Genomic DNA, 27259 nt, shown 5'->3' with positions numbered 1-27259 from the left:
GAATAAACTTTTTAGTCTGTCTGGTTCAAGTAAGCCTGTGATAGCTGCTCATGAGACACAGACCTGTATGGATTCTTCTCTTTCTGACTTACACAATGCACAACCTGTGGCAGGCTCATCGACAAGGTGGATTGATTTAGAGTGGGGACATGCACGAATTCCATGGCTCTATCTGTGAAGCAGGGTTTAATTTCAGGGACTGAAGCATTTTGGAAATACTCATTCCATGAGACAGACTATAAGGCCAGTTGCCTCTCCCGGAGCTGAATGGACACACCTATCCCCCTCCGCGCCTGATAACTATGTCATCATTCCAAGCCCATTACTCAGCATCTGGCATCGCCATGTGGCTTCCCCACACCCACCTCTGCATAATACACCCAAGTATATTCTCAGCACCGAACTATGCACGCAGCCTCCAGCCCGCCGTTGGAAGAACTCGCCACAAAATTTAAAGAAGCCCCGCCAAACCCTGCCCAGTAGCAGTCTGCCCCATACGGCCCAGCCAGCCCTGCTTACCCAAAGTCCCACCCATCTACCAATGACAGCCTGCCCCGTGCACATCCTGTTTCCCTATAACCAATAAAATTGCCTTCGCTTTGTTTCCCCAATAACCAATCAATTGCCTCCACTCCCTATAAAAACCCACGTGCAGAGAGGCAGAGTGCGACTTCCCTGGCCCCTTTCCCGGACCATAGACCCTCGCCAGGGAGCTGAATAAACTGGCTTTTACTTTTCTTATTCCAACCTCATTTCCTCATTTAACTCGGCAATAGACCTTAAACAGACAAAGGCAAAATCATTCCTGGCAATCCATTAAAGTTAGATCTATAAAGATCTCCATTTGTCAACTGGCTATCCTTTGTTGAATTACTCAAGTATTCTTCAAGTTGAGAGAAAATCCTATAGTTCTTCAAAATTTTTCTTCAGCTCACTACTTCAGCATATTTTCCCTCCAAATTGTGCTGTTTCTGTACTGGTATTTATCAAAAGGGACAGATGGAGAAGAAGCTCATATATTCTGTACTCAAGCCTGTGGCCAATTCTTGGCTGGCAATTAATGTTTCACTTTGAGCATAAGAAATGCAAAGATTTCCAGAACCACAGATAGGCAGAAAGCTAATTTCTCAGCAGGGCATGGGCTGTTCCTTCTATGCACACTATAAAATATTCTTTAATTGCAGTTCTCTGCTTAGCAGGACTTAACAAGCAACTGTTCACTTAACTACTACCTTTGCAGCCTTAAGTGTAGGGGAAATATTTTGAAACCTAGCAGATTAAAAAGCTGTTTTAATTCACTTGGAGTTTCATGTCTGCCACATGCAGTCAGGTGGGTTATTTAAAAATGAAAAAAAAAATTAAATTAGTGTCAAGTAAGTAAAAAGAAAAGGAAAGAAGTCAAACTCAGCCTACTCAGGAAATATCGCTGATCCCAAATGAGAAAGTTCTTCATCTTCAATTGTGAAGCCATTGCAGTTAACCTGCAGTGAAAAAAAGGGAGAAAGAAAAAAAAAAATGAGATGAAGCTTCTCTCTGGGTAGAGCTCATTCTTTAAAATTGTGACTTTTAACAAATTAGGAAGATGTTTTGGGTTAGCGGTTTTAAAAACCTTTCTTTTGGCCATGTTATCATTCAAACAAATTTGCTTATCAGTTCCATGCGATAACAAATAAGCAGAACCGTGATGCCTCCCTTAGCGTAGCCTACCTACCATCTAAATACAGTGGCTCAAGCATGCCCAAGAATCCTAAGGCTCCGAGGATGATGTTTGCACACTTGCATGGGAGTGAAGATCCTGGCGTCTAATCTCAATTACGCTACAGCTTTGTTGTATGATTGTGAGCCTGTCACTGAGTCACTGTGTCTTTAAAGAAAGGAATCAATCCAATGCCCATCTCGTAAGGTGAGGTGGTAAATATGAAGCCCTTATTCATCTAATCTAATTGCCATCCCCCTCTCTGTGTGAGAGGCAGAGGGATTGAGGGCTTGAAGCTATGGGACTGAGACCTTGCTTTTCAAGTCTCAGCCAAATCAACTATGAGCCACTTTCTCATCCCTTAAAAGAAATGTTGTACAGGGCACAGTAGCTCACGCCTATAATCCCAGCACTTTGGGAGGCCAAGTTGGGCAGATCACCTGAGGTCAGGAGTTCAAGACCAGTCTGGCCAAGACGGTGAAACCCTGTCTCTACCAAAAATACAAAAATTAGCTGGGCCTGGTGGTGCGCACCTGTAATCCCAGCTACTCCACCTACTCGGGAGGCTGAGGCAGAAAGATCACTTGAACCCGGGAGGCGGAGGTTGCAGTGAGCTGAGATTACACCACTGCACTCCAGCCTGGGTGACAGCATAAGACTCCATCTCAAAAAAAAAAAAAAAAAAAAAAAGGCCGGGCGCGGTGGCTCAAGCCTGTAATCCCAGCACTTTGGGAGGCCGAGGCGGGTGGATCACGAAGTCAAGAGATCGAGACCATCCTGGTCAACATGGTGAAACCCCGTCTCTACTAAAGGTGCAAAAAATTAGCTGGGCATGGTGGCGCGTGCCTGTAATCCCAGCTACTCAGGAGGCTGAGGCAGGAGAATTGCCTGAACCCAGGAGGCGGAGGTTGCGGTGAGCCGAGATCGCGCCATTGCACTCCAGCCTGGGTAACAAGAGCGAAACTCCGTCTCAAAAAAAAAAAAAAAAAAAAAAAAAGTTGCACAGAAAAATACCAAGGGCAACTTTGACTATTCTGGAAGCCTAACTTAGAACAAGCAGGCTGAAAATGAGGACTACACATGGTGAATTTCTGTACTGTTCTAATTCTTTCCACAGATATGTACTGAGAGCCCTTACGTGCTGGGCACTGTACACAGAAAGACAAACAGGCTGAAAATCTGTGCCTTCAAAGAACACCAGACTATTGGGAGACAATTCAGTGGGTGTTCTTCATGTTTCTAAAATTTCAGTGCTGGAAGAAAACTCAGACTCTACTTTTTAGAGGACAAACTAAAGTCGGAGATGAACACTGACTTGTCCACAGTCACAACGCTACTTGGTAACAAAGTCCTTGCTTGTCTCACGCTGCTATGAAGGCTCTGTCTGTGAGGCATGCACAGTAAACGATTCCACTCCACACTCTTCTGAGCTTAGAGACACTGCACTGCTACGACTCAGGCCACCAGATGGGCTTTGTGAAACTAGCATCTTCTGAGCACTCGAACTGGGCCAGGCACTGTGCTAGGAACTGCAGATTTACCGTCTCATAAATCTGCAATATCACTATAGCATTACTACAGCAACTCAAAATTTTACAGATGTGAAAACTGAGGCTCAGGAAGGTTGAGTGATTAACTGACTTGCTCAAGGACATGTAAGTGGTAAGTGGCAGAACGGAGTCAGAATTCAGACTAGGAGGCAATCTGACAGTGACTCTGGTTTCTTCACACTGTACCATGTTCCTTCTAAAATTGATCCGATCTATTAAATTTAATGTGGTTATTTTACTTAACATGAAAGGGCCAAACGCAGGGGCTTGGAATCTTGGTATACAAAGCAGTTAAGAGCTATGATGGGTTTGACCGGCAGTATTTACAATTCAACATAAAAAGCAGAAAATGGGAGGGAACTGTGGGTTAGTAAAATAATACACAGCCTTTGAAATCCTGAGGGGTTGGGCAACCGTAAGTAAAAATCTGTATTTTGGGTCAACTCCAAGTACCCTCACCAATTCTGTCATACAGACGTTGACTAACAACCATGAACCAATGACCATCAACCAACATTAGGTAAGAGTAAATTAGGCCGGGGGCGGTGGCTCACGCCTATAATCCCAGCACTTGTGGGAGGCCGAGGCAGGCAGATCACCTGAGGTCAGGAGTTCGAGACCACCTTGGCCAACATGGCGAAACCCCATCTCTACTAAAAATGCAAAACTTAGCAGGGTGTGGTGGCAGCTGCCTGTAATCCCAGCTACTCGGGAGGCTGAGGTAGGATAGTTGCTTGAACCCAGGAGATGGAGGTTGCAGTGAGCCGAGATTGCGCCACTGCACTCTGGTCTGGGCAACAGAGTGAGGAGACTCAGTCTTTTTTTTAAAAAAAAAAAAGAGTAAAGTTTTCATTCATTCAACAAAATTACTGGCACATGACCTGTATCCTGTATTATACTGGGTTCTAAATGATCTATGTATCATCTGCGACTGAATACTAACAGCCTCAGCAGAGTCTGCTACAAATGTTTTCAGAATGAAACAATGAATCAGGCAAATTTGCAACAATTTTCAAAGCTGACCTAGGGACAGACAGCTTCTGACTACTGCGGGAGATGGGATTCTCGAGGACAGACAGCTTCTGACTACTTTGGGAGGTGGAATTCTTGTTTCTTTTGCTTTTCAGTCCCTCATCTGCAGCTAGCTCAATTATCCCAGTCTACGACTCCAGATTTCTCCAGACTCGGTCACTTTATGACCATCAGTCCCTTTATTCCCTCCCCGCTCCTCTTACTGAGGAAGAATGCGTGTGTTTCTTCATAAGTTAAGGCTCCCATGAGCCTAAAAGTCATTATTGTTCCTTTCGTGATGGTGTTTAAGCCTTACACAGCAATTTTCCTGCCAGCTTTCCCTCCCTTCTGAAATATCCCTAGGGAAGAAAAGTGAACTTGCATGTTAAGAAAAATGCAGGGACCATAGTCCTTTTTCTGAACTCAAATTAGGCGTAAGAACCTTGCTAAAGCTATTCTCATAATTAGCATTTAGACTAGATGTAGGCTGCACACCAAAAATACACTTCCCAATCACGCATATGTTCCCAGTGATTAGAACACACCTCGATGCTGTCAAAGATGTGCGGTCACCTTCTGCTGCCAGCCGCTGCCAGGTCTTGAGGTAACCCACAACAGCCTCCCATGGACCAGATGGTGGAAAGGGCTCAGGGGCTGGAACAGCAGACATATAGCTGCTGGCTGAGAGGACGGACCGGTGGCATGTGGCTGCAGCAGCACTTTGCATTTCTGCTTTAGAATTTTCTTTGGGGGTGGTAAATATCCCCCTTTCAAATTTACATATGAAAAAAGTGTATGTGTGTATATTTGTGTGAACACATATAATCTCAAAATGTATACTTATCTGATAAAGTCTATAACGGAATTAATTCTCTATACTTATATATATATGTGTATGTATATGTGTATGTGTATGTATGTGTATATATTCATTTTTTTAAGGTATACGAATGTCCTGAATTTTCTGAGTCAGTCCATAATTCAAAGAGTCAGTCACTTTCACCACAAATATACTTCTACTTGTGAGATCAAGTGCCTTGATTTTTGGTTATGAAAATATGGTCCTGTATTCTACTGTGTCAACATTGAGAAATTTTATCAGCATGCGTCACTGCGTTAGAGGAAAAGCTATCTTTTTGCATAGCCAGAAGAGCAGATACTTTATGTTTTTTCATCTCTCTGCTTTCTCATATACCCATACCTCATTTAATCCAGAAAAAAATTATGTATTTAGTTTTTCAGAAAATGTAAGAGAATTCGATTCCTCACTTCCCATTGTCAGCCAAATCTACTGTCTCAAGGCACTTAGGAAAGTATAGTATAAACTCAGGATAATATGAAAATGAGAAAGGTCTTTTATTCCTTCTATCTTAACACTCAAAACTTGAAGCCACTTTTTCACCTACAAGGAATAGCATATTTTTCTGATTAGGACAGTCATATAACTGAAATAGATCTAAATAAACATAAAGTTTATAAAGGAACTCAATAAACTTAATAGTGGTTCACAGTGTGGGGAAGCTGAAGCAGGCAGAAGTAATGAACGACTCACTTTTTTTCCCTTTATAGACAAGGTCTCACTCTGTTGCCGAGGCTGAAGTGCAGTGGTGCAATCACAGCTCACTGCAGCCTCAAACCCTTGGGTTCAAGTGATTCTCCTGCCTCCGCCTCCTGAGTAGCTGGGATTACTGACACATACCACGGTGTCTGGCCACTTCTTTATGTGTGTAATTTCTAAAGTGTGTGCTTTTTGCCTTTTCTCTTTCTTAATATGTCTTAGTATGCTTTTTGTAAGTTATACGTGCTCACTATAGAAAATCCAGAAATTCATCCAGTAAAAAGTCTAAAATTTTCCACAACTCAGAAGGCAACTGTGAACTTCCATTTAATCTTTCTTTAAGTTATGTATGTGTGTTTTCATATTATACTCTTTGGTTACACTGCTTTGATACTTAATGTTATGTCATCAGCATTTTCCCAAATGTTTAGACAGCCTTTGAAACTTAACTTATAAAAGTTATGTAACCTTCCATCACAGGGAGATGCCATAATTTATTTAACCAAACTCCCACTACTGGCCACTTCTAATATTTCCTTTTCCTCTTTCCCTTTCTCCCTCCCTTCCTCCCTTCCTTCCTTCTTTCCTTTCTGCCTTTGGCTTTTAAAAGAATCCTACAATAAACAATTTGTATGTAAAATCTCTGCCCAGTGATTTCTGATTATATCCTTAGGACAGATTCCTGCAAATAGAGTTACTGGCCAAAGGGTACATTGTGTAGTGCTTATTCTCTATTCTAAGACAAAACCATGGAAGCATCCACTTCATCTCTTTCACACATCTGGAGACTGATGTAGCTTCTTGCTCCCACGGAGCAGAATTCCAGTGTTTCCCTATCTGGGAAGGTCATTTTCAACTAGATTCCCAGTTTGTAGAGGAAATCGCAAGGGCATAAGAAAGAGAGAAATCCAATCTAGTAAGTCAGGCCTGGAAGAGCCACCCTCACGATTACAGGAAGGCTGAGTGTTCCCGGGGCATGACTGCTGTACCCTTTCTTCTCTCGTCCTAACAATGCCCAAGCCTTCACCTTGCCAGTGGCCTAGTTTCGAAAGCTTTAATCACTTTCAAATTATTTTTGCTTAGAGGACTCTCTAAGTTTTCGTTAGGTCTGATTTTGGTAAACCCAGGCTTCTCTAAACAGGCTTTCTTAGCCACCATCAGGAAAGACTGCCGATACCTAGACCCACTTGGGCACCTCTCAGCGGTGACTGCCCTTCCTCCGGCCATCAGAAAGGGCCCCCCTGTCTATGCCTCTGCTCTATCAGTGCAGCCTCAGTTAGAGTGAAAAAACACTACAGATAGAACAGAAGGTTTAAGAGAGTAAAAGTAAAATTTAATGTAGGAACTTCAAATGGCCTTTTCTTTGCAAAGAGCTTAAAGTATGCCAGAGTACCAGGGCACTGACAACTCCTTTGTTTTCATGAACTCTTTGTGAGGCAGAAGCAGAGGCGAATTTCCTACACTCCACCCATCAATGAGGGCCAGCAGAGAGGACCTTGATCTGCTCAAGGTCACCGAGCAAGGCTATGGCAACACAGGGTCCAATTGGCTCAGAGCCTAGTTGTCAGGAAGATGCCACCGTTCTATTTGCATTCATCTTTACTGAGTGCGTGCTGGGGAGACAGCCTTGGAGAGGGAAAGGCCAGACTGAGTGTTACCTGCTGCCGGCATCCTTACCTGTGCAAAGAGTACTACGAGGCTATCGTTGTCTGGGAATTCAAGATGCTTGGAGTAAAAGTGATGGAGAGCAGCAATATCACTCTGAATCAAATCCTTCTTCTCATTGTCTAACTTATCCAGATCTGTGGATAAACAATCCATTACTCACCCAGTAGAAAACTCAGGATTTCTAGCTACATCCTATTTTTGCTGTAAACGATATAGAGGAAAGTGGGGGGAAACCCCAAAACTAACATGTTGAACCCCCAGAGAACATTCTTCCCCATCACTTGGTCTAACTGACAAACCCTAGGGAAAGAAAGCAAGCCATTTCTTCTCTTCCTCTGATGACTAGAAGTTGCTCAGGACGTGGGATTTTAACTGCTAGCAATGAGGTCAGGGAGGAGTAGCAATGACTCAGAACCAGCCTCAGCCTACTCCAGGGCCCCGCAATTGGCCCCGGAATCTGGGCTATGGTCAAACAACTAGACAAGCCCCAGATTTCATGGCTTTCAGTAAGAACATCAGCTATTTACAGGACTGCAATTCAGCAAAGATCCAAAAGCATTCAGCATGCCAAGAAGGTGAGCAGGAGGCAGCATAATTCATCTTGGGAGCTCCTACCTCCCTTAACTATTCCCTAATAATACTGTCAACTCAGAAGAAAAAAGTAAAAAGTGTTTTTCAAAACAGCACACAAGTCAAAATGCAAACTAATAACTAAAGAAATCACTACTCCTCTGAGCACAAGTTAGCCCGTCCTCGCTTCAATCCTTCCTAAGCCGTGTTAAATTTGTGGGGAAAAGAACCGCGCAGCTGATCACAGGAAGACTTACGTGATTCAAACTCCTTCACAGCTAACAATCTTTCTGAAGGTGTTCTCTCTGGGTGGATTTTCTAGCAATTGGGGAAGAAATCACACAGATAGATTTTTTTTAAACGAGTGTAGAAAGTGGCACTTTCAGTTTTACATCAACATAAAGAAAAAGTAGCAATTCTTAAGAAGTAAAGCGAGATACCCAAGGAGTCCACCACCAGGGCTCTCCAACAACCAGATCCAAAGCCTCCTCTGAACGCTTTTTAAATGTCCACCGTGTACCTGACACCCTGATAATACTATGCACGCACACAGTAGGCTCGGCAATGCCTGTGATGGGAGAGAACAGGGCCGGAAAACAACTTTTTAGGGTCCTTACTTAAAAGGACTGGGTCTACAGACAAACCATCCTATTTATTATTTCTCCTTCTAAAAAGGAACAAAATCAAACCCCCATCCATTTTACACTTTCTTTAAGCATAGGCTAAAATGATCTCAAATTCTGTGTTTCAAAAAGAACACTTTTGGTTGTATCTGTGAGCCCAGATTCACTTTAAACGTGTTGCTGGCTTTATTCTAGACACCCCAAGAGGAGCTAACAATAGTAAACCTGCTAGGCTTTGAGAACATGAATAAACTTGGTGTTGACAAGAGTTCAAAGGCAGAGCTCAGGAGCTGGCCCAAGGCCGTGTCTTTGTAATCTGGCTATTCAATTTGGGGATACAGGTGGTCTAGCAGGGCACACTCACCTCCCTAGTTAACATGTTAAGCCTCCCCTTGGTAGTTTGGTAGCCTGTCTCCCCTAATCCTTTGCAAGCTACTAGAATACAAATGGTCTGTTTTTTTAATCATCAAGTCCTATAGAGATGAAAAGGTAGTCAGGTAACTTTCATTTAATACACTATTAGTAGTAGTAGTAATTATAATAAAAGTTGAATGAAGCTTGTATAAACTCATCTTTGCATTCAGACTACCCTCCTGGTGCCAATATATTTCAAGAGTTCTTTTTCAGAGCAGAAATCTTCCATTCATGGGATGCATTTTTATAAGATTTATAAGTCATCTCGCTTGGGAAAGCTTTTCATTCAGGAAAGTCTACCAGCCTCTTCTGAATTCTTAACACATCACTATAAATATCATCAATTGATTCAGGGGAACAAAATAATAAACCACCAGACTGGCCACCCAATCCTCCCAAGAAGCGCAGAGATCCCATCTGATGGACACTGACTCTGACACCTCACCCGGTCAGCCTATTCCCTCTGACTCATTCAGCCCAAATACTCTGCACCAATTTACAGACAACTGTTATTAAGGATCCGGAAGTTAACCTCCTGCAAGGAAAAGAATTCCAATGTTTTGGTCTCACTCTACAGGCAACCCATGAATGGCTTTGGTTACTCTCGGCTAGCGAGGTAGCGTTTCAGCAAGCCCTCGACCTAAGCTGAACACAGTGGAAAGATGACCTCAGAGTTTGGAAATGTTCTACTTCTGTTTACACAGTCCAGGACCCTAACTTGGCATGGGAACAGATACATGCTAATCATTTCCATCACATTGGCCCTAGATTAAAAAATAGTTTTTCTAAGGGTAGAGGAGGCCTGGAAGGTATATGGAAGAAGAAAATGAAATGTCAGCTTTTTATTTTTAGTCACAGGGTCTCATTTACTCTGCTCTTCAGGCTGGAGTGCAGTGGCATAATTACAGCTCACTGCAGCCTTGAGTTCCGACGAGTTCCAGGTTCAAGCGACTCTCCTGCCTCAGCCTCCAGAGGAGCTGGGACCACCGGTGTGGAGTAGCTGGGACCACCGGTGTGGAGTAGCTGGGACCACCGGTGTGGAGTAGCTGGGACCACCGGTGTGTAGCACCACACCTGGGTAGTTTTTTTAGTTTTTAAAATTTATTATAGAGACTGGGTCTCACTTTGTTGTCAAGGCTGGTCTCCAACTCCTGGATTCAAATAATCCTTCTGCCTTGGCTTCAAAGTGCTAAGATTATGGTTATGAGCCACTGTGCCCAGCCAAATTTCAGCTTTAAAAGATTTATAGTCCAGAGGCCCTGCTACCGACTTCCCTGACAGCACTGAGGAGCAAGACCTCCACAGCCTGGACATAGGACTTCTACGCTCCACGCTGCCTATTTCAGGGGGTCACAAGGAAAAGCCCCACAGCATTTTCCTGTCCTCTTTTTCGTTTAGGCCTTCTAAGGTTGGGTGTCAATTATCATGCAATCAGCAAGAAATGACCAGACCAGGGGAGAACAGTCAGTGTGGTGGCTAAAACAATTTCATCTTGGATGTTGATGTACCATGTTGATTCCCGGTTAACGCCTGTTCTGGGAATGCCTCTAAGATTTCTACTTTATCTACAGCTACCTTAAATCCTGCCTTAGGTCAAAACAATCTTGAGCATAAATCTTGCTCTCAGGCAGATTCACAAAGCATCCCTGCCCTTCCTATAAGCCCTGGGTCTGGTGGGTAACGGCACTGGGATCCACCATCTTGTCTTGCTGCCGCCCAAGACATAGGCATGGCTTCAGTTTGTAAATCCTAGTAAATGTTTCTAAGAAACAATTTGTCGGCTTCTTTCTTCTGTCTCTCAGCTTCTTTGGTCTTTGAAGGTAAGTGTGCATAGGGCTGCCCACCACGGAATAGCCAGTGTTGGCATCATTTTTGGAGAAAACCACTGATGACTATCATCTGTTTCCATCAAGGGCACCTCTTTCTTTCCTTCTTCACTTTGTTTTCAACTCTCGTCCCCTCCCCTTGCCTCTATTTCTACACACTCTTTCTCTTCTTTGCACATGGTCGTAGTCATGGCTGTTCCATCCAATTCATTGCCTGCTTATGCACTGGCAAGAAAGTAAGGGGCTATGGAAGAGCAGAATACTGCACAGGATAGGGGAACAGAGTACACTTTTCAAGTCAGAAAGGAAAGAGGGGAAAATCTGAAAGCTGCTCAGACCAATCTGGTTCCCTAGGAAGCTAATTATTTGGGGTCAGCTTTTTCATGTCATGTTTTTCTACATAAGCCTGTCACGAAAAAAGCTCAGAACTTCAGAGCTGTGGCTATGCTCCTGGTCTAGGGTAAGCAACATCCTAATTTCACAGGCACACAACAAACCAGATTATACCTGGTTTCCTCCCTATGGACAGGGTAGTATTTTTCCCTATCCTTGTCCACGTGGATATGATAGGAGATGGAGTCTAAGGGTGTTTAACGAGAGATGGTTACCACAGGTCAGTTACTCATCTTTCTGACCTTTAAAGAAAAATAAAATAAAATGCCCTTTGAACATTATCCCATTTCCTCACCTGTTTGGCCAGAATCCTTGCTGTGAGTCTTACAGTCTCTGAGGGATTCCAGTTTTCCCCAAAAACAACCATGGGAGAACATTCCAGCTTGTGCATGGGCCAATCTTCTTTCTGGGAAGATTGAAAAACATTATTAAAAAAAAACAGCACATACACTGGAATAAAGTGTGAGAGGAGAGGATGCAATGAGTCCCCCTAGTTAAGGTCAGGTAAAATACGTTTCCTTTTGGAAAACACGAGGATGCTCACAAAAGCTAGTGATAAAAGCATCCTTTAAGGCAGACAGGATTGTATGACCTTGACTCGGGCCTGGTCAAGGTTGTTGGGATGAAAAGATCTGCTGTGATTTTTCATCAAGCTCCTCATGGCTTTCTGCAGCCCCTCATTAGTCCAAACAACACATGCACCTTTCCATCATCTGTGCAAGCTGTCAAATTGCAGGGGGAGGGGTTTGGGTGTCAGCCATTGATTTGGCTCTCCTGCCTCACAGGTCCACTCTGGCTTTGTTTTCGCGTGAGGGCAAATAATGGAGAGCTGACTTACACAGCAATGAGTCCCTTTTACAGGTGATTTTTTAAAAAGCACAAATGAGAGTTGCGTCAAGGGCAACCATTGGAAATATTTAGGAATATTTAGGACTTCCCAAAGATTCACTGGATAAAAATAAAGATTCTTTCTATCACACGCCCCGAAGCTTTCCTGCCCTAGGTAGAGGGATGAAGGATATGTACTTGCTACTGAAGGGTGGAGGCACCATCCCTTGAGATGGAAAAGGCACTGAGAGAAGGACACCATGGTGTTTTGGAGGCCGAGGGAGGAAAGTTCTTTTAGGACTGGGGAGTAAATGATGCTGCCAGGGCTGGAGATGGGCTTAGTGTGAGATGACGGAGAATTGATTTGGAGTCATGGAGGTTTGCTGATTTTCATAAAAACCAGGTTTGGTGGGATGATGGGTAAGAAACAACTAGGAGCAGATTCAAGAGAGAATGAAAGGAGACATGGCTTAGAGTAGTGAAGAGTTGCAGAGGATTTTTTTTTTTTTTTAGATGGGAAATATCAGAGCATGTTGTATACTAACGGGAGCCCTCAGACACTGTCTCTTTCATGATGCAATAGGGTACTGTCCTGCTCTGTCCTTGGCCTTCCCTAGCTCAGAAAATGGCCATAAATGCTCAGGCTAGGGAGGCTGAGGTGGGCAGATCACCTGAGGTCAAGAGATCGAGACCATCCTGGCCAACACGGTGAAACCCTGTCTCTACTAAGAATACAAAAATTAGCTAGGTGTGGTGGTGTGTGCCTGTAGTCCCAGCTACTTGGGAGGCTGAGGCAGGAGAATCACTGGAATCCAGGAGGCAGACGTTGCAGTGCGCTGAGACTGAGCCACTGCACTCCAGCCTGGGCAACAGTACAAGACTCTGTCTCAAAAATAAAAATAAATGCTCAGGCCAGAAAGCTAGAGTCATCCCTGATGCTGCTCCCTCACTCACACTCCATATTCAGTCAGCTCTGGCAAATCCTGTCTCTTCCTCGAATCTGATCACTCCTCAGCTCCCCAATCTTTCTACCCAGCTGCAGCCCCAACATCTATCAAGTCTACTGCCCCACCACTGCCTTCTAACTGGATGCCCCCTTCTGTCCTTGCCCCCATGGACCAGGCTCCGGAGAGCAGCCTAAGGGATCCTGTGGACGCAACTCAGATCAGGCCAGTCCTCAGCTCAGAACATAATGGCTTCTCATCCAGACAAAAGGCTAAGTGCTAAAGGTGACCTAGGAGGCCACCTGTGATGGGAGCTCCCCTGCACCACTCCCAGCCCGTCATCTCCCACTGCACCCTCGCCTGCCTCACTGTACTTGGCCACAGCAACATCCTGGCTGCTCCTGGAGCCATGCACCTGCCTCGAGGCCCTTTGCACTTGCTCTGCTTTGTGGCTAGCGCTCTCCTCCCCTGCATATCCATGTGGCTCCCTCCCTCCCTCCTCTCCAGCGCTGCTGCTGGAATGTCTCCTTCTCAAGATACTTGCCACAATCACCTGGAACAGCACTTCCCCATCACTCTCCCTTTCCTTGCTTTCTGCTGCTTCTTGGTATTTCTCACCATCTGAGCATATTACATATTTATTAGCTGTTTGGTTTAGTATCTGTTTCTCTCCAGTAAAATAAAGAAACTATTTTGTTCATAGCTGTAACCCCAGAACTGACAACAGTGCCTGGCATTTACTAGGCACTCAATATAGTTGTTGAAGGAATGAAGATGTCTCCCTACCTGCTTCCCTCCACCCTGATCCCTGAAGAAGGAAGCACATAATGTCACTTAATGATTTAATGCAGTATGTGTTACAGCCCCTTAGCTCAAGTTCTGGGCCAAGATGTTCTGCAGAGTTAAATAACGCCACGCCGAATATAACTAAGAGCAGGGAGGGAAAGAAATGACAAGATATTCACAAGGGAGAAGAGGATCTGTTTTTAGCCAGAGCCGAAAATGAAAGCATGGTGATGAGGCCAAGAGGTAGAAACAGGTGGGGCTGGCTCACTGCAGACTAATCAGCTTCCTCCTCAGCTACAGAGCAAAGAGGAAAAGACAGAGATGACCGACCCTCAGGATACATGAGGGGAAATGGGGACCCACCAGCTGGGGACAGATGGATCATTAACAACTATAGACAAACGCCCACTATGACTCCAGGAACTCCAAGAAAACACCAATTTAAGACATAATCTCTGTCCCTAATGGGTCTGTAAGCTACTGTTTTCTGAACTGAAAGTGGTGCTTTGGTGTTTAGCAACTACAATGAATTCCTGGGAAGTTAAATAGGAACATTTGTTAATATGATTTATTTATTATTTATTAATCAATTTATCAATGTAATTGATTTAAAATTAATGTTATCATAAATATTACAAAATGGTGATATTTATTGATATAAATGTCCTCAAAAGGAAGGGAAACTATAAGGAACGCTCTGGGAGGAAAGCAGAGTGCTGTGAAGCAGGAGGGCTACTGACCTGGGACTCACGGATCCTGCATTTTTTTATCCCCACTCTGCAGCGAAGCAGCTGCGGGACTATGCAAGTCTCTTAATCCCTTTGCGCCTGTCTCCTTGGCTGTAAATAACATGATCCCTAAGTTACTTAGCAAGTCCAGTATTCTGAGTCTATGAGTTTACACCTTCCAACAGTGATAATCAGATATGAAGCTTGAAGATGACCAACAAATGGGGGCCAAATAGGGATAATCAAGCTTTCATACAAACACAAAGGATCTCATCAGTGGATCCACAAGAAGCACTCAGAACAGTGCCTGGCACATGCTGCACTCTGAAACACTGGTAATTGTTCATTCATTCATTCAACAAGTTCTACAACTGACCCTACAGACAGGGATGGGAGATGAAGTCTTTGACTTCAAGCAGTTTATGACCATGTCAGAACCAGGGTAAAAGTAAGAGCACCTACAATTAGACACAGTCCCACTCACGGCATTTAAATCACGTAGCTGGATAAATCCAAGAAAATGCAGAATCAGGTTAAAGTTTCATCAAGGAAAATTTACCATAGTAATGTTTCCCTTTCTTTTTTGAAGTTGGATTAAGGGAGGAATGGCAGAGATATACCACAATGACACTGCACAGCTTTAATTCTTTAAAAAGGAAGTTGTGATAGGATCTAGTAGAAATGGCAGGTTTTAAGCATATTTTGATACATTCTCTTCTACCATAGAGATGGTCCACATATTTTAGAGAACCTGACAGAGGCAACTACCCTAATTTTGTCCGTAAGAAATTATAAGCAACCAGACTGAACAAATTTGAAAAAAATTTAGGCTAACCTGATGAATAGGAATGAATGTTATAAATTATTTTTGAATACTGGCAGTACTGTTGCATACAGAGTGATTTTGTAACTCTTTATGCTTTTTAAAACATAACCAAATTTTCTAAAACCTTTCCTACTATTATTCTTCAAAATTCAAGTTAGTGCTCCTGCCCTGATTGCAATTTTTTTTTTTTTTTTTTTTTTTTTTTTTTTTTTTTTGAGACGGAGTTTCGCTCTTGTTACCCAGGCTGGAGTGCAATGGCGTGATCTCGGCTCACCGCAACCTCCGCCTCCTGGGTTCAGGCAATTCTCCTGCCTCAGCCTCCTGAGTAGCTGGGATTATAGGCACGCGCCACCATGCCCAGCTAATTTTTTGTATTTTTAGTAGAGACGGGGTTTCACCATGTTGACCAGGTTGGTCTCGATCTCTCGACCTTGTGATCCACCCGCCTCGGCCTCCCAAAGTGCTGGGATTACAGGCTTGAGCCACCGTGCCCGGCGATTGCAATCTTTATAAAATTTTCTGTAAACTAGGATCTCATTTTCCAATAAAATAAAATAAATTAAAATACATACACAGGTACAGAAGGGATTCAGAAAGATATAGACCAAAGTACATGTTACTAGTGGTTTTCTCTCAGGTGATAAGATTATGAATACTTGTTCTGCTTTTTGTCTCTACTTCCTGATTTTCCCATAATGAGCAAAGATTGTGTAACTTAATCAAATCTATAAAAAAGGTGAGATACAAAATTTTTCATACTGATGGTCCTCTTTTAAAACTTTTAATTCATTTTCTTTCTTTCTTTTTTTTTTTAAGACAGACTCTCGCTGTTGCCAGGCTGGAGTGCAATGGCATGATCTGGGCTCACTGTAACCTCCGACTCCCTGGTTCAAGCGATTCTCCTGCCTTAGCCTCCCCAGTAGCTGGGATTACAGGCATGCATCACCATACCCAGCTAATTTTTGTATTTTTAGTAGAGACGGGGTTTCACCATGTTGGCCAGGATGGCCTTGAACTCCTGACCTTGTGATCCTCCTGCCTCAGCCTCCCAAAGTGCTGGGATTACAAGTGTGAGTCACTGCACTTAGCCAATTCATTTTCAACAAAGATAATAACTACTGTGCATGAATTTCACTTCTGTGCATAGTCAAAAATGCTTAAAGATGCATAAAGAGTTGCAAAATTGTCTCATGGTGCACTAGCATTTCAAGCACTGGAAGAAAAGAGTGATTATTATGGCATCCAGTTTTCTGCTGAGCAAATACGTTGCCTTCCTGGATATGGAGACCCCTTTTTCTGCCTCTAGCATATGGTGTTTCTATTGTTCTAACAACAAACACAGTCTACTTGTACACATTCACATGTGATTTCTTAAAATGTGGAACAGGAGAAAAAGGTACAGGATTTCTGCTTTCCACTAGCATGATCCTTAAGAAGAAGAGTGGAAAAGCAATCAGGTGGAACTTGACCAGCTTATACAAAGATGGCCCATGCAGCTTAACTACCATCACTAGACATATGCTTTGTTCTTATAGTATTCAAAGTAAGTAATGACACAAACTCATTCGCACGCATTTTCTTCCTACTGGTGATGTTAAATATTTAGAAGAAAAAGATGGCCCGAATTTAAAATGCTTCCTATGGCTGACAGGAGTGAACCGAACCAAGATTGAACCTATGATTCTGGCCCCATTACATTAATCACCCATAAGAACCACATTTATTAGACATTTTCAATACTTCAGTTATTTTCTAGTCAATGACAAAGGCCTACTATTTTCTCACATGCTCCTCATACCCACTTTAAAAAAATCCCTTCCTACTTCCAAAGCTTACACATAACCCCCTCAGCTCCAAAACACAAAGGTTTTCTTCTTTATGTTCATTACAGTTAATAAATGTACCCTAGAATGATCTACTGCACAATGATTATTCTATACCAGGTGTCCCCAAACTACGGCCCGCAGGCCGCATGCGGCCCCCTGAAGCCATTTATCCGGCCCCCCACCACACGTCAGGAAAGGGCACCTCTTTCATTGGTGGTCAGTGAGAGGAGCACAGTATGTGGCGACTCTCCAACGGTCTGAGGGACAGTGAACTGGCCCCCTGTGTAAAAAGTTTGGGGATGCCTGTTCTATACGATAAGTTTCTAAAACTCTTCTCTTGAAAATATCCTAGTATAATTTTTGGGTGAATGAATAATATACTTTGCTTCTCAGACATATTTAGAAAAATAAATACAGTTCATTAAAACACACAGGTTACAAAATAACACACCCAACTAAAAAGGAATTTGTTTCTTTTATACTTCCTCACATTACCCTTTCATGCATTAGCAATTAAAATCTTTCCTCTGGCACCATCACACTGAGTCATGTGAACTAAGAAGGAAGCAGTGGGACAAGATAGAACCAAATTGTATCAAATAAAGCAAAATCCTAAAGCACTGAAGACAGAAGAGGACTTGGAGAGAATATACATCATGGCCAGGATCCCCTAAGAAGCCTTACTCGGTATAAAGAGGAAACTCCCAGGAAGCAATGAGAGCCTTTAGCACTCTTGGAGAGGTTTCTGGCCAAGGTAACAATGGACGCAGCTCTTCCCTTTCACATCCACTGAAGGCCACTTCACTTTCTGACATTCCCACAGCACCTCCTTTCCTAGAGGGCCCTCACTTCTCCCGAGCACATTATTGTAAAGGGGTGAAAGCCCTCCCCAAGTAATGGGTAAAGTCTCATCTCCGTTCTGCTGCTGCTTGATCTTGGGTGATCTTCGGTCACCCAACCACTTGGGACTCTGCTTTCTTATCTATTGACATGTTGAACTCGATAACCTCCATCCCAACTCCACCACTGCTGTGTGGCACTGACCACCTGATGACTCCAGGGGGGCAGGGTCTACCTTTGAGGAAGGACCAGTTAATTACTAGCAGCTGAGGGCCATGCTTTCATAGGTGGAGAATCAATTACCTTCCTCATCGCTGCTCTTGTTTTGTGCCACGTTTTATCCTTTAAGCAGAGCCTTTACTTTGATCCCATGCAAGCACTCCCTTAAGCCAAACCCTGAACACATTTTTATCTGGAGCAAATGCCCCAGATTCCTCCCTAATGATTTCCTTTACGAAGCCCTTGTACTACCCTTTATTTCTAGGCACTTACTTTTATTAAACCTTTATGCCCGCTCTCTCTCTTTATAATACACTGCCCACACTTATTTAGTTCTTTGGTACTAAAGGATGAAAAACCTTAATGGTCATTAGTCTGTTCCTTCAGCAATGAGAGACAGATGAAACAAAAAGGAAACTTACAGGTCAGATCCAGCCTGCCACCTCTAGAAACAAGAGGTTTCAGGAGCTCTGGTACCGCTCACCTCCTAGGAGGGCACTTTGGTCACCAGTTACTTAACAGAAGTGTAGGAAAGCAGAATTGCAGAAGTAATCCTCAGTGTTCAGGATGCCCCTGCCTGGAAACTGAGTGAGCAGCAGGGGAAACTCCATCATGAGCCTGGACACAGCAGACTCTCTTGGCCTGCAGCCTTGAAACAGTAGAATCCCCTAACTGTTTACTCCATTCCTGGGGTTCCTTGCTCCCCAGGTAACGGTCTCATTACAAAGTGACCGCCTGTATGGTTTTGCCTTCAAGGGCAGGATGTCTAGACTGTTCAACTTCTTGTTGTAAAGTAATCAACTGGCATTGTGGTACATACAGGTTGGGATACTGGTTAATGTGAGCCTCCCTCAAGGGAGGACACCCCCTTACTGTATGCTTACAAATGAGGTCTCTAGGAGTCTGGGATTCTAGGTCCTGGGGCAGGGAAAACCATAAAGGGCATCTCAAATCCCAACCTGGGCCATGAAGATTCATGAAAATACTGCCACCTCATAAGGCCTCACAGAAGACAGTTCAGCAGCATGCTCAGGAGACAGACTCGGACCTAATTCCACATGCCACACACTCTGATGGTACCTATTAATACACTGTTCACAGCTACTTAGAGGAGTTAAGACTCATTCTGTAATAAGCATTATTTACACAATGTATACCATCAGCACCCTCAGGTTCTTAGAATCCAGCCATTCTCTCAGGCTGAAAAACCAAGCCCCTTAAATCAAAACGATGCTGTTTATTTCTTTGCATAAAGCTAAGCTTTAGTCTAGCCTGAATTACACAAATTCAATTTTCTGGTGGACGGTAATATGATTATTTATACAAACTCCTCACACCTGTATATAGGGTTACAGCTTATAGAAAACTTTAATATCTATTACATCACGTGGTCCTTAACTCCCTAACTCACCAAGGAGGTCACCAATGTCCTCAGTTCAGATTTAAAGAAACTGAGCCTCAGAGATGTTTTGTAACTTGGCAATTTCATAGGGCTAGTAAGCAGCAGAGCCAGGACCTGCTCCTGGGACCATGGCCTCCTGCCACTCCGTGCTATTTGATCTGAACTACATGTGACTCCCTATGCTTACTTCGCTACAGAACCAGAATGGAATGAGTTAATTTTTCTAGAAGTGTTTAACTTACATATAGAAACAGCGAACTCATCTGGGAGGCCTAGAATCAAACCGTGTATGTTGCAGGGCCCGCTGATCTCTACAATGCCATTGCACTACTCTATCTACAATGGGTAGGAGCAAAGTATGATCTTTCCTCTTCAAAAGAAGGCACCCTCCCCGAAAACTCAACTACAAGCTCCATTTATATTCTCACTGCCACACAGGCCGACAGCCTCCGGGAGCCTGCTGTGGGAAACACAGGGAAGGGGACTGTGTGTATGGTCTTCAGAGCCAAGGCAGAGTCTGAGTTTCCCAAGCCAAGGTCTCAGCCTGTGCTTCATTCTGGGGAGGGACTGCTGTCCCTGGAGTGCTACAGTCAGCTGAGACACGTGGGCTTAGCAATCTCTCCCACTGCTAAATAATGCTCTTTGAGGCCTTTCAGAGGCCAACAGTACAGGGAGGTGAGAAAGAAAAAAAATGAAATAGTGGGTAATCCAAAGTGGACCAGGGATGGGGCTGCAGGGTGGGGAGGGAGAAGGATGACACAAGGTATGGGAGGCACAACAAAAAGAGATGCGGATACGGAGAAAATCTTCCCTGTCCCGTAGAGCCACACTTTAACAGCATCAGCATTTCCCAAGGTATATTAATAGGTTCCCTTTAAAAATAAATGCCAGGGGGAGGTACAGGGAGATGAAGAAGGCGGCTTAGAAATTCACAATGCCATACTAGCAAATTCAAGACTACAACAGGTTCTAAAGTAAAGAGACCACGTTTCCCTAAGTTGTTTGAACATGAAATGCATTTTCTGTGGAACACCTACAAACATTTTGTAGAACAAGTGTTTACTACAACAGTTTGGGAAGTATCACTCTTAGGCCCTCACAGAGTCTACCAAGAATTCCTCCAACATCCTCCTCATTAACCTTCCCATGTCTACATTTCAGGATTCATTTGAGAGTCATTCATCCTAAACCCCTCAGCCCTGGCTGCTCCTGAGGTACTGGCCCCAGTTACAGAGTTCAGAAAAGCCCCCCTCTGGCTATGCAGAGGCTGGAACAGGGGCTCACCACCGGAGTCTAGCTGCAAGCAGGTTGGATTCAAACAGCCACAGGGTAAGATGTAGCCTGCTATGGAAGGATTTATAAAAATACAACAATAAAAAATTTAAAAACTTAAAAGATAGCTTTTTATTTTTTTTTTTTTGAGATGGAGTCTCGCTCTGTCGCCCAGACTGGAGGCTGGAGTACAATCTCAGCTCACTGCAACCTCCGCCTCGCAGGTTCAAGTGATTCTCCTGCCTAAACCTCCTGAGTAGCTTGGATACAGGTGCAAGCCACCAAGCCCAGCTAACTTTTTTTGTACTTTTAGTAGAGACAGGGTTTCACCATATTGGTCAGGCTGGTCTCGAACTCCTAACCTTGTGATCTGCCCATCTCGGCCTTCCAAAGTGCTAGGATTACAGGCGTGAGCCACCACACTCAGCATTTTAACATTGTTTATTTGTCATCTCTCCATTTTCCATCTGTTGTGCAGTCCTTGGGGCAAACTCTCAAACTTGCTAGCACACCTGCCTGTATCTAACATGGTCTCCTCCTGCAACTGGATTTTGGTCCTTCATGCAGCCTTGAACTGTTACTGCCGATCACTGGCTGCCTGTGAGGTCAGGGTCAGCACACTCCCAAGGATATCCAGCCACATCCTACGCTTTCCAGCTCTGACTACAGGAGGGCGCTGAGGAATGCCATGACAAAGAAGAGGAGGACTTCAGAGGAAATTAGGCCCTCCCTGCCAGCTGGCCCAGCACCTACCTGACACTCCACATTGCAGTAAAATGCCTGCTTGCATCTTCCACATTTGGACAATCCTTCTTTCCTTAAAAACAGAAAGGGCACTGTAGTGGCAAGAGGCACAGAAACGTGAAGCTGCACATTTGATCATGCAATAGCAAAAGCCACCTGGTTGGAAAGCAGAGCCAAGGTTCACCTTACCTTACTCTCCCACCGAGAAGGCACATGTTCCTTAATGAGAGTTTGACCAGATTCAGCCCTTGAGGAGTGAGTCAAATAGTGCATGCACTCACATTTACTGAGCCCACCAGTATGAAGAGTGCTGTCCAAAGAGATGAGGGACAGTGGCTCTTAGGGACGAATGACCTGGCCAAAGACGCCAAGGCCATGAACGACATCTGCACTACTGGTCAGTAGTTCAGGGCAAGTCAAGGTGCTTATGTCCTGATTTTCCCATCTGCTAAAGAGGCGCAGACATAAACAAACCATGTTGCAGGTTTGACCCCATGAAAATGGAGTGTTGGGCTGCACCTACTCTGCTGAAAATACCACGTGAGTGACAACTCTCATTATCTAGAAATTGCAAGTAATGCAAAGATAGAATTTGGTATGCTAGAACTATTCAATGTTGTTCAGAAAACTAAGTTTAAAAGTGCAACCTAGCAAGTGGAGACAGATTCTTTTTTTTTTTTTTTTGAGACAAGAGTCTCACTGTGTCACCCAGGCTGGAAGGCAGTGGCCTGATCCTGGCTCACTATAGCCTCAACTTCTCAGGGTTAGTCCATTCTCCCCCATCAACTCCCAAGAAACTGGGGCTACAGGCGTGTGCCACCACGCCTGGATAATTTTTGTATTTTTTGTAGGGAGAGGGTTCCACCATGTTGCCCAGACTGATCCCCAACTCCTGGGCTCAAGCCATGCACCCACCTCAGCCTCCCAAAGTGCTGGTATCATAGGCATGAGCCACCATGCCCCCGCCAAGACAGACTCTTGAATACAGTATTATTGGATCTGATTGCTACACACACCCATTTTGTCAGTGTACTATTTAGCGATTCTTCTGCTTCTTCATAATGGGGTCAATTCAACTTATTCACAGTTATTTTATTTTCCTGCTTCCCACAAAGGACAGGGACATTGTTGCTTCCCAACTGTTCGGTGCTAGTATGTATTGTGTGAGATGAACCAAAGCGTTTCAAAAGCTGAAAAGCCACTGAATTAAGCCACATACTACAAAACTCTTTACTTTTTTTCCGAAGTCAGGAACAATTGCATTGTTTAAGTCAGAGCGCAATCGGTCAAACCTGCTGTCTAACTCTTGCCCACCACGGTGAAGCCAGCTACTGGCCTTGTGAGACACCGACACCATGAAGCGGCTGCACTGCCGCAGAGCCACCCTGTACCAGCTCGTCCCACCTCCTCTGCAGCCCAGCAGAGCTGACGGGAACAGGGGCGTGCGTGGTGGGGCTGGCATCACAGGATACAGATCTACATATTGTCACGCTGCAGAATCCTCCGCGGCTTCTCGTCAGCAAGTGGTAGTCACCACACTCCTCCTACAGAATCAAGGAAGTTTTCCAAAAATTCTCCTGTTGGAACTAAACAGACTGCCTTGCAGCTTTCCTGACAGCACTTGGATTCCAAGAAGCAGACTGAAGAACGTGGGAGAAAAACACATCTTGGGGTTGAGGCATAAATAAATATTCCAAGTTTGCACATCTCAATAGTTCAAAAAGGAACCTGCTAATTTAGCTGATGCATTCTCTAGCCTAAAATACTCCCCCTATCCCCCAGGGTGTATCTGAAGGGAGTCAACTCTGACTTTGCATTTTGGAATATAAAAGAAATAAGATGCATAGACCCTTGCTCTCTCGGGAAACGCACTAAAAAATCACGGTAAAGTGACTTGTCAGCAAGTGCTGGATGATGTGGACTGGGCAGAAATGCCCAGGGGAGGAAAAGCAAAGACAGCAGAGCTAGGGAGGAAGCTTTCAAACCAGGAAATAGACAACGGGTGGGAGATGCTCCCCTTTAAAAACATCCATCCGAAAAGTCATCTTTAACGTTTGTGTTTATAGGTGGCAGGTTATTGACCTCTGAGAATCTGGTTGAAGCTTTTAACTTTCTCTAATAACCCACCTTCTCCCCCAACCTGAATGAAACAAAAAAAAAGTCTATAAAATTTCACGGGCTTTGCTGAGATGTTAAATGCTGAACCACAACAAAAAAATTAAAGGGCGGCCAAGCGCGGTGGCTCACGCCTGTAATCTCAGCACATTGGCAGTGGTGGGCACGTGGATCACCTGAGGTCAGGAGTTTGACACCAGCTTGGCCAACATGGTGAAACCCCATCTCTACTAAAAATACCAAAAAATTAGCCAGGCGTGGTGGCACACGCCTGTAATCCCAGCTACTTGGGAGGCTGAGGCAGGAGAATGGCTTGAACCTCAGAGGCGAAGGTTGCAGTGAGCCAAGATCATGCCATTGCACTCCAACTTGGGCAACAACAGCAAAACTTCGTATTTAAAAAAAAAAAAAATTAAAGGGCTCAGGGGCCACCTAAAAGTCCATATGCAGTACTACCAAAGAGCCTCTGATACCACCATTAAGACCCTGTAATGTAAAAGATTAGGAAATTATCATAGTTAAAAAGATATTAGCTCCACAACACACACATATACACATGTGCACACACACACACACACACACACACACGGCAAGGATTAATGCACGTTTTTCTTGCACAGAAACCAGTAGTAAAATTAGCCTGAAACCAATACTTGTTTTCAGCCTCCACGTAAAATCCCAGGAGAAAGTAGGCACTAGGCTCTAGGGAACTAAGAAAGAACTCTAAGTGAGATTTCATCAAAATAACACCTCTCCCAAAAGCTGGCCTTCATTTGAACCAGCTGGTCACCAAGTCCACGGCCATAAACAATAAAGAGCAGGAAGAAAAGGCTAACTTTTCAGTGTTGGCAATAGGATATGTCATTTCTACTATCTATCTCAGTGCTTCTCAAAGAGGTCTGCAGACTGCTGGGGTCCTGGAGACTCTTTCAGGGAGCTGGTGAGAGACAGAATTCATTTTATTTGCTTTTTTTCTTCACTGTCTTAACATTTGTAATGCAGAAGGTGTAAGGCATAAAGGTGCCTAAACCTTCAGATGCCTGAGCATAAATCAAAGCCCAGGAAATACTGTATTCTTTTTTTTTTTTTTTTTTTTTTTTTTGAGATGAGTCTGGCTCTGTCACCCAGGCTGAAGTGCAATGGCACAATCTTGGATCACTGCAACCTCTGCCTCCTAGGTTTAAGCAATTCTCCTCCCTCAGCCTCCTGAGTAGCTCGGGATTACAGGCGTGTGTGATGACGCCCAGCTAATTTTTTTATTAATAGAGACAGGGTTTCACCATGTTGACCAGGATGGTCTCGAACTCCCAACCTCAGGTGATGCACCTGCCTCAGCTACCCAAAGTGCTGGGATTACAGGTGTGAGCCATCGCACATGGCATGAACACTGTATCCTTTACTGCCACACTGGCAGTAAGAGGGAGAAAGCCAGTCTCATGAATGTCCCTGATGATGCACTAATGAATATTAAATTTACTAAATCTTGATTTTTAAGTACGTATCTTTTTGGCATTGTATAGTGAAGTGGGAAGAATGCAAAAAGTATTTCTGCTTCATACTGAAGGGCAATGGCTATCTCATGGAAGAGCACTGCTGTGATCCCTGGTGTTGTAAACTGAACTAGCCACTTTCTTCTCGGAAAAATTCCTGCCCCGCCCCACCTGTTTTTTCTTACTTGCAAGAACAGCTTTAGATAAACTGTGGTTATTCAGACTTGAGCACTTGGCAGATATATTACTGAAATGAATGAAGCGAGCCTGACACTTCCAGGAAAACAATACTTGTTGCCAATGATAAAATCTGAGTTTTCAAGGAAAAATTAGAATTTTGGAAAACACAGATCTGCCATCCTGAGCTTGACAGCTTCTCAATACTGAAGACTTGTCTGATGAGACTAGTGGTGATATTAGGTATTATGATTTTTTTTTTTTAATGTGGTTTGATGAAATGAGTCAACTTTCAGGAGATCTGTATAATCTAGGGAACTAATATTTTCCAAATGGCCAATGACACTGTTTTAAAAATTATGCATGGCAAAAAAGTCATTGCAAGTGTACAGTAAAGCAATGGATTTTATGTCAGTGAGTACATAAAGGTTCATAATATGGCTTCTGATTGCACTTCACAACTTTTAAGACCACATCAATTATCAAAGCTTAGTGATTAATCAAATAACAACATCCATATTTAACTGAGAAGGCCATCGAAATACCGTTCTCTTGCCCATTACATATCTATGTGAAGCTTTATTTTTGCTACATACTCCAACTAAAACGTAACATGACAGACTGAATTCAGAAGCATATTTGAGACTCTGGTTGTTTTCTATAAATCCAGACATTAAAGAGACTTACAAAAATTTAAAACAAAAACACGATTCTCAGTAGTTCTTTTGTAAGATATTTCTCACAAGAAAATGTTAGCATTAATAGTTGTCATTTTAAAATGAATAAACACTTTATAATTTTCTGTTTAACTTGAAATATGATATATAATGATAGCTATAACTCACATAAACAAAAGTTCTCTGGGGTTCTCAATCATTTTTAAGAGTACAGAGGGACCCTGAAACCAAAAAGTTTGAAAATTGCTGATCTACTTTAGTAATCTCATCAGGTCTAAGGAGACGTTATTAGTATCCCTATTTTTCAAATGAAGATAATAAGGATCTTAGACATGTAACAACTAATCCAACATGGTGAGAGGTCTCACTCCAGCCTGGGCAATGGAGTGAGACCCTATCTTGAGAAAAATAAAAAAATAACAAACGCTGGTGAGGCTGTGGAGAAAAAGGAACGCTTATACGCTGTTGATGGAAACATATCAGCCACTGTCAAAGGCAGTTCGGAGATTTCTCAAAGAACTTAAAAGTAGGTGGCAGAATTGGAATTCACACATTTTGTTTCCATCATGCTGGGGCATCCTTCCTTGAGTACTGTGACACTGGTCCAGGAGGGTAGACTCCATGCAACAAAAACAATCTACGTGAGTGGATAAGCCAACATTAACAACAAAGTACAGGAGAGGCAAGCTTTACCCTGTTCTGCAGGATGTGCTGGCTCCAGTGGCATCCCATTAATGTCTTTGCTTCAAAGATGCAATGGGGGAGGGGATCTAGGATCATTTTTCAAAATGAGATATCGGGAGGGAACATCCGCACAAAAGAGCATCTCTCAACACACTGTGCCCCAGGAATCATTTCACTTGAAACGGATTGCAGGAAAACAAGGATTGATGTATTCATGGTGCATACAGAGGGTCCCTCCTCTCATTCAGTATTGTAGGCCTACATATTTCTCCCACAGACCCTGGGAGAGTCCACGCTGGATCGTGTCCTCTAGGAACCTGGTGAGCGAACACCACACTCTTCACCAAAAACTGAAAAGCTTTGCCTGGCTCTAGGGAAGATTTTACTACATG

At 43.6% G+C, this 27259-nt stretch overlaps 1 protein-coding gene across 3 annotated transcripts in view; it reads right to left on the bottom strand.

The window, feature by feature from the left end:
• SMYD2 (SET and MYND domain containing 2) overlaps nucleotides 1–27259 on the bottom strand; it is a 58045-nt gene that overhangs the window by 11294 nt on the left and 19492 nt on the right. For 2 of the 3 annotated variants that reach the window (XM_003930357.4, XM_010340947.3), the window contains exons 2-6: nucleotides 21734–21797; nucleotides 11605–11715; nucleotides 8311–8371; nucleotides 7493–7617; nucleotides 1414–1481 (exon numbers count right to left, since the gene is read on the bottom strand). In XM_003930357.4, coding sequence (XP_003930406.1) covers nucleotides 1414–1481; nucleotides 7493–7617; nucleotides 8311–8371; nucleotides 11605–11715; nucleotides 21734–21797 — 429 coding nt within the window. The remainder of the gene's footprint in view (nucleotides 1–1413; nucleotides 1482–7492; nucleotides 7618–8310; nucleotides 8372–11604; nucleotides 11716–21733; nucleotides 21798–27259) is intronic. The other variant, XM_010340946.3, reaches the window with a different exon arrangement.

The sequence above is a fragment of the Saimiri boliviensis genome, chromosome 14, assembly GCF_048565385.1.
Source record: "Saimiri boliviensis isolate mSaiBol1 chromosome 14, mSaiBol1.pri, whole genome shotgun sequence".
NCBI classification, from domain to species: domain Eukaryota; kingdom Metazoa; phylum Chordata; class Mammalia; order Primates; family Cebidae; genus Saimiri; species Saimiri boliviensis.
This window is presented reverse-complemented; position numbering and strand designations above follow the sequence as displayed.